Source organism: Morone saxatilis, unplaced genomic scaffold (genome assembly GCF_004916995.1).
Source record: "Morone saxatilis isolate NCDOM2014 unplaced genomic scaffold, NCSU_SB_2.0 Contig0, whole genome shotgun sequence".
Taxonomy (NCBI): Eukaryota; Metazoa; Chordata; class Actinopteri; family Moronidae; genus Morone; species Morone saxatilis.
The window spans coordinates 1,237,882-1,246,365 of record NW_023339650.1 but is presented as its reverse complement, the minus strand read 5'-3'; the positions used below and the strand labels follow the sequence as shown (position 1 = coordinate 1,246,365).

General features: G+C 39.8%; 1 protein-coding gene across 1 annotated transcript; it reads left to right on the top strand.

The window, feature by feature from the left end:
- Positions 1 to 1,160: 1,160 nt before the first annotated feature.
- On the top strand, positions 1,161 to 6,823 carry LOC118325185 (lanC-like protein 2; the record flags this gene model as incomplete). The annotated part of the gene is made up of 4 exons (XM_035657772.1): positions 1,161 to 1,484; positions 3,564 to 3,740; positions 4,351 to 4,423; positions 5,841 to 6,823. Coding segments are annotated over 4 exons (651 nt in total), but the record flags the coding sequence as incomplete, so codon positions are not given.
- Between the last annotated feature and the right edge of the window lie 1,661 nt (positions 6,824 to 8,484).

Sequence of the window (8,484 nt, the reverse complement as noted above, 5' to 3'; positions counted from 1 at the left end):
TGCCTCTGAGCCACAGCCGCCCCTGTGTCTTTGCCACCTTTAAAAACTAGGAATAGGTGATTCAAGTGGTTTCAGTAAGAACCACATGTTTTCCATTCTTAATTCTCTCATTTCCCTCAATTTTTATAGGAACAATTATAAAACATGGCCTAAATAAGGAGACTAATATATTGGCTGGCTGTTGTCAGAATTAGGACCACATTTCCCATACACAGTGAAGCCAGAGGTTAGACCCTCTTGGCAAAGGTTTGTTTCATTTATGGTAATGTGTGTGTTTTAAGATGTATTGATGCTTAGATTTCAGCCACACCGACCCTTTCAATCATGATTCTCAAGTCTCCAGTGATTCTGCTTCATTATTTGATAAGAGAGCTATCTTTCAATGAGTGCCAGTATACACTGCAGCTGGAACATTATTTAGTAGGTCAGTGGTTTAATGTTGCTTTAATGTCTGGTGTAGTGTCTTACTGTCTACGCTGAGAGCCAGTGGAGGAGCTGTTAACTCCTACAGCAACACATCACACAAGTGCTGTTGGCAGCTTAGCTAGATCAGTTCTTTTGTAAGATTTGATCAAACTGTGGCCTGCAAATGAGTATGAAGTGGATCTCAGTCTGCCTGTACTCTGGAGCCTTCAAGTGCTGTTGGTTAGATTTAACAGCCTTAAAAGATACAGTGGTACAGAATCTTTTGAGGGAGAAGTGAATGTATTCTTTTTTTTTTTTTAGTCCCTTGTGTCTCCTTCCTGTCTGCTGATGTTCTCATTAACACACTGAACTCCTTCGTGGAAATTAATAATTCATCTCTACATCAATCTCTGGGTGTGTGTTGAGTCCATTTAGACCAGACAAAAGAATCTGCTTTATTTTTCAAGGCGTGTCAGACTTTTTTGGGTGATTATTGTTGAGCATTAGTATTTGTCATTATATCATTTAACAATGTTGCTGAAAAGAATATCGTAAAGAAACCAAGTGGCTAATCAATTAAACTCATTAAATGATATAACAAATAACCATATAACATTTTCAAATCATACTACGTCGGACACGTCTGATACATTTAGAACTTTTACACGTAATTGGTATTAAATTTTGTTAATACCAATTACACATTTTGTTTCTGAGAGTTAGCAGTTCATTCAACAGAAATTAATTAGTTTTAAGAACCCATCTTTCTCTACTCAAAGGCATCACCTCTACAAAAGAGCTCTAGTCCTGCTTCTTTTTCTATTGTTTTTCTTGTTGTCAGTAAATGTTGCCAAAGCAGGCCAGTATTACTGAACTCTGTCTCTGTCTGTCTCCAGCCAGGAGGAAAGGTGCATCTAGACATTCTGTCAGAGTTAGTGCGTCCTAGCATCGACTACGTCCGCCACAAGAAGTTTCGTTCTGGGAACTTCCCATCGTCGCTGAGTAACGAGAGTGATCGCCTGGTTCACTGGTGCCACGGAGCCCCTGGTGTCATCCATATGCTCATAATGGCTCATAAGGTGGGACTGGTTTATGCTGAAAACAATGCTTTGTGTAACAACACTCAAACGACATTAACGCTTGCTTTATGAAACCACCCTGTCCATCTCAAACACATGAACAACACTGGCACCCTGTGGCAGGGCTCTGCACTACATAGTCAGTATATTGTGTTACATACCTGTATAAAATGTGAAGTATGTTGCCTTTTTCAAGGGAACAGTCAACACATCTATCTGATTAAACACACACTTTATCTTGTCACTGATGAATTTAAGATTATGACAAAGATGGGATATGAATACTCCCCTCCTGGCTCAACACCAGCTAGCTTTCATTTTAAATGCCTGGCTGGGAATACACACACATACTGCAGTAATGCATTGAAGGCAAATTTCTTCTTTTCTTGGCCCATTAGGGATCACTTGGCAGCTAATGTGCTGCTATTCTGGAATTTTCATTCCTCTCACTAATGCAGAGACTCTTTGGCACCACACAGAGAACAAAGCACAATGGGAGACACGATTGCTTATCACTGTCTCGCTATTAACAGACCTTCTATTTGTTGTCGCAGGAGGGGCATTTCAGTGGCTGCATGTATTTTGTCAGTGATTATTTCAGGGTAGCTGTTGCAGCTGTAGTATGAACATCCTGTGTTCCATTTAAAGATGCTTGTTTACAGTGCATGATGGGTTTGGTTCAGAATATGTGAACATTGTCATACAATCATTGTTTCATTGAGCAATAATAATGGAGATCTGATTATAGAGAGAAGTTACAAACTCTGTAAGCACTGTTATTGTTTCCTACACAAGTGAAGGTGAGCATCATTAGCAACACAGGAAGATGTCAAAGGCTGCATGTTGCTATGCAACAGAGCTTTTTTATTTATATCATTTAAGCCATATATCAATGTGCTAATGATAACATTCAGCCACTAGATGTCGCACTCATTCCCCATCCAATCCATTCCAGTGGTCACCAGTTCATTGCACAACCTGCATATTTCATAGTCGAGTAGAGTGAGACTCAGACAGACTTAGGACTGAACTTGTATGGCACCAACTGAATTGTGTCGATACTACCATCATATGTTTTATATATATATATATATATATACGTATCGTATATTTTTGAACAATACCCGACCCTACTTCTCCCCCTTCCGTTCCATTTCATCTGCATATTTAATTGTTTAATGGTCTCTTGTGGTACAGTAATGAATACATATACATTAGCTATAGATTTAGTTTACTTTGTGCAGTTGTGTTTCAAGATTCATGTCAGTAATCCATGCTAATCTTAGGATATGGCTCACTAGTTTTAGGTAAGATTTATTTTGTTTTTTGTTTATTTACTTATTTTTAAATCAGCATCACGTATACCCAGTCCTAAATCCCCTGTGATGCACATCTGTATAAAGTCTCTTGTATATATCTAATCAATGTTTATGTTGTTTAGTTTTGAAGCCAGTGAGGACGTCACACTGCTGCTTTTATAACATCACATCTAATCAGACAAACTATGTTCACACTGTGTCTCAGTCTGTCTCATCAGCTTCAGACATGTCTGACAGATGACTCTGTCATGAAATGTAGTAGCATCACTCTACTCTTGATGAGACGTATTACTCATTAATTAGGTCTGGGCATGTTGGAACAGCTAGTTTTTTATGTGGGCTCAACTCTTATCTGTTCTCCAGGGAATCATCAGGAAGATGTTATTGTGTATTGTACGGCTTAAATGATAAAAGAATTATGGCTCAACTGCTTGTTTTCTGGATGTTTTATAGCTAATGTTTTCTGCTGATATTCAGTATCTTTGTTTCTTTATACTCAGACTTGAAAAAAGAATGAATCTCCAAAATTCAAAGTGTTTCAGGAGACTAGCCAACAACTGTATATAGTCTGAAGAGGGAACAATTACAAAACATGCTAACAAGCTTAAATCTTTCCACAATATTATGAATTTTCTGCTGACATCTGTCATGTATTTGAAGTTTGTCCGGTTTATTTGACCACACACTCCTTTACCTTATTACCAGCTCCTCCTCTGTACCGGGTTTGACTCTTCATTTGTCTTCATCTGTGTCTTCCCAGGTGTTTAAAGAGGAGAAGTACTTAAAGGAGGCTGTGGAATGCGCTGAAGTGATCTGGCAGCGGGGCCTGCTCAGAAAAGGCTACGGCATCTGCCATGGCACCGCCGGCAACGGCTACGCCTTCCTGTCCCTTTACAAGCTCACCCAGGAGAAGAAATACCTTTACCGCGTCTGCAAGGTAAGACAGCAAATTTTGATACTGATTTGACGAAAACGAACAGTTTTGGACCAGCCCTGAAAGATTACAGGAAATGATTAATCACTTTTCATGTAAAAGCCAGTGTTGCTGTTGTCATCACAATACCTTACATGACTGAGCCGGATGGGTTTTATACAGAAACACCTGGGAAGTCGTCCTCAGAACCTGAAAGTTAACTCTAAGTGCAGCTTTATAGTTTTTTGTTGAGACCCAACACCCTGCACACAAACTAAGTGTGGATTTATTATTTCTTTTATTAAAGCAGCTGGAACTGCATTGTATTATACAGCAGGACTGCATTAAAATGTAATTTCCGACCATTAGTAACCACTAGCCTTAGTGGTCTACTCTCCATTAACTGGATAGCAGCATATTTTGAGAGTCCTCCTCTTTAAAATCTCATTAATGAAGCAGATATCAAGTTATCTTAGGAACAATGGCTAAAATGATCAAAATAAGGCCACATCTTAAAGAAAGCAGCAACATTTGAAGTCAATCATTTGAATCAAATGATGACTTGAAGTATCATTTTCTTTTTGTTTTGCATCTTCTGAATGTCTATAAACACACTATCATTTCCTTCCTCCAGTTTGCCGAGTGGTGTTTGGCATATGGGACCCACGGCTGTCGCATTCCAGACAGACCGTACTCTCTTTTTGAAGGTATCAAACATTTATTATTTAACTTTTCTCCAGACTGACTAAAAAACTGCCCTGACATTTGTCCTTCTTTTCAATCAATGTAACACTTTTTCCATCAGAGGCCAATTATTCAGCATTCTGTGTAATTCTCTGAGAGAACTTAGAGTTAAGAACACGACTGGCAGCACAGCACAGCAGAAAAGCTTCTTTGAGTAGGAATCAACCACTGACTGCACAGAAGCAGGAGGCCTAATCACAGCTTTTAAAACGCAGGCTCATGGAGACAGTAAATACTACTTATTTGTTGGAGGAACTGAAATGTATATTAATGAAGAATACATTTATCAGGGCTCCAGATTAACTTTTTTTACCACAGTCCCGAAAAACTATTTTCCCAAAGTGAATGTAAACTGTCACAAAATCATTCAAGCACTTTTCCTGGCCGTCACTCTTACATTAAGTGGTGCACTGAAATTAAGCGGACCCAGTCCTAGCTTTGTTAGATGTTAGCTTTGTTAGCTCTGTTAGCTGTAAACCGTTTTCTATTTGTTTTTCATGTAAAGCAACCTATCATTTCCCTTACAGCCTACTGTAGTCTGTAGATGTTAACTTCACATCATGGTCCAAAAACTGAAGAAACAATCCCACACACTCCGAAAACAACAGCTCACCATCTTGTTTTGCCATACACGCAGGATGCTGGTAGTCACTCACAGTTGGAGGTGTGCCTGGTCGCGGGGCAGAGATTATTCGAGACGAGTGTATATAATGCAGTCTGCAATCTGTCTGTCTGTCACTGTTAACAGAGACTCCATTCTCCAGAGCAGTTCATACATTTCACTGATAAACCCCAGAATCTCCTCCAATGTAGCATTATCAGGGAGAAAATAATGTGCTCGCCACAGCCTGGGTAGCACCTGGCTAAAGTTATCTAGCTAGTAGCAAGCAGCTGGCTAGACTGGTTCAATTAAATGACTAATAAAAAGTCTTGCACTGAGTAACCAGCCAATGATCGTAACAGCATGAAGCTTGGTTTCATTTGTCATTTGCTAAGCGATACTTGTGTAATATTTTTACTATTTATTTTTACTAACTATGTACAACATTTCTCGGCATTTTCCTCTAACATATTGGTTTAAAAAAGAAAAAATCTTCCCAGCAATCCTGGGGAAGATTTCTGTTTTCCCCAGGATGAGGGGAGGCTGTTAGTCTGGAGCCCTGCTTTTAAATTTGACATGTCTCACTACCCTGCTGATAAACTGCTGCCACAGCTTCCTCCACCACCCCAACCTCTTCCTTTACCACAAATGATACTTTTCACATCCACATAATCATGACGTGAATTCCCTCATGTGTAAAACTGAGGTTTGATGTGAATTTGGTCATCTGCCCGCCCTCTGTCTGTCGCTCGCAGTAATGGATGTGTTCCTCCTCTCAGGTATGGCAGGGACCATCTACTACCTGTCAGAGATGGCAAACCCTGAAGCCTCCTGTTTCCCTGCCTTTGAACTTTGACCTTCCAACTGATGGGACGATGATGAAGGGGGACGGGGACAAACTGTTCTTTGCTGGAACACTGGACTAGGATGATTTTCTTTCAGCTTTTGGTCATGAGGCAGTAGTGACCAAATTAGACTGAAAATGAAGACCAGGCTCAAACTGAGAAGAGTGGGTGCAATTGATTGTTTGTTGGGGTTAACATAGTTTGGTTTATGAAATTGAAAACATACACAAGGAGATAAAGAAGGACCAAACTACAGGTTGAATGTTGATGGATATTTCCCTATTTAATTATCGACGCTTTAATCCTGTGGGTCAGATCTCACGAGTCCTTCAGCTCTGAGGTCCCCCGTCATCCTCCAGTGTCGGGGTGAAGACGTGGACCCCATGTCTCCTCCTCACCCATTACTATATATTGCCAGCTGGCATGGACACCGAAGAACACACTCTGCCCTCAGCCTTTAATATTGTAGCACATAGGCCAAGAAAGAGGGTGTGTGTGTGGTGTGTGTGTTTGTGTGGATGGATGCGTGTGTGTGAAGTGAACTAAAGCTGTTTAGGTATTTCTACGCCTCTGCATGCTGTATCGTATGGCTCGTATCCTGTCAATGTAGTGCTTTCCTCTTCCTGTATTTGTAGCTTTGCTGTTTCAGCTCTCCATTTGTCACATAGTGGCTCTTTAATTTCACTGAGAAGTTGAAACTAGCTTACTGCGCCAGACTTTTGTCAAGTTAACCAGTACATCAGCTGTCCAATTTAAAACTACAGCAGGTAACTTTTTGTTATATTCTGAAAGAATGAATATATCCTGACAGTAGTAAATCAGACAGATAATCTGTGAAAAAATCAGGTTCCTCTGGCTCCTCCTAGTGCGGGACTAGGGTCTGAATGAAAACAACCAAATCAGAGCCAAGAATGATAGTTGATATAGTGGATTTTTGATTCCAACGAAAATATATTCAAGCCCTTTCTTGGCTCTGATTGTTGTGTTTCATTCAGGCCCGGTGGATTCTTGCAAATAACCACTAGGGGATCCAGAGGAACCTGATATTGTTACAGATTTATTATTGTGTCCATGTACTAACATTATGAGAAGTTTCAGCGAATAAAACAAAAGGTTAGTTTTCATAAAAATAAATATAATAGAGATTATAGAGCTATAACATAACTGCAGCTATTCTACATGATTTTTTTCATTTTCCAAAAGACGCTGTGGGCTCCCAGTTTAAACCACCTCCAAACAATGTGACAAAACGCATCATTAATAAATAGGCTATAATAGTACAACATTTAAAAGCAATTAATTTTCTAAAATGCATTAAATCACCATGAATTGACGCCCTTTCATCCCTCACCCAATTTATGGTCTATTAAAATATTCAACCATAAAAATTCCCCGTCTAGCTTCCAATGAAGTTAGAATGTCAAATCGAAATGTAACAGGTTTATTAAAGAGTAAGGACTAAACCTGCTCTATATAAAAAGGTGCTTGAGATAACTTCTGTTACAATTTGCATTATATTTAATACCAAGCTCACCTGGGTCAGAATGTCTGCCAGCCATACCAACAAACGGTGATGCACTGTGTTTCTGACACCTTTCTATGCAGAACCCAAACATTAACTGTTTCAGCTAGTTTGAGCTACAGTATCTCGTCTGTTGGATCAGACCACATGGGCAAGCTTCGTTCCCCCACGGCATCAGCTGAGATGACCCTGTCTCGTCAGTAACTTTTCTTCCTTGGAGCACTTTTGATAGGTACTGACTGTCCAGACCAGAACACCCCCACAAATGCAGTTTGGAGATGCTCTGACCCAGTCCGTCTACATCACAATGTGGCCTTGTCAAAGTCGCTCCAAATCCCTCAACCTACCCATTTTTCTTGCTTCTAACACATCAACTTTCAGGACAAAAGTTCACTTGCTGCCTATATCCCACCCACTGACAGGAGCCATGATAACCAGATAACCAGTGTTATTCACTGTCAGTGTCATAATGTTATGGCTGATCAGAGTGTATATAAATAAAATTGAATTGAACTTGGCCTATAATGTTCAGCTACTCCCACCGCTTTCTAGTGCCATGCCATTGCACATATGTAGCAAATGTTCATTGGTAGCTTGTTCACAGGCATACAGGGTGTATAAAAGATCCCCATATAGCTCCAAACAGTTGTTAAGATGGCATATCTAGCAATGCTGGGAGATATTACAGCCCAAGGCAATTTTTTTCCCCACATTGTCACTCCTGAGGAAACATTTCAGTGAGTCTTTTCTGGCTTCCACTGTTGTTTTGATTCTTCAGTCGTGAAATTATTTCTCTCTTTAGCTTTAGAGGCCATGGCTCTGTCTTCCATCACCGCTTTCTCCATGATACACCTCTAGCCAAACGTATGTCCTAATATGGAGAAATGGTGGTGGGGCATGGCAGTATGCTAATCACAATATAGTGACCATTCATACAAAGCCTTTTTTTGAACAACTGTACATATTGTTAGCTACTGTATTGATCATAAGTTATTTATGCCTTGTGTAGTATTTATTAAAACATTGAACATTTGGGAAAATCCATTGTGCTTTTAA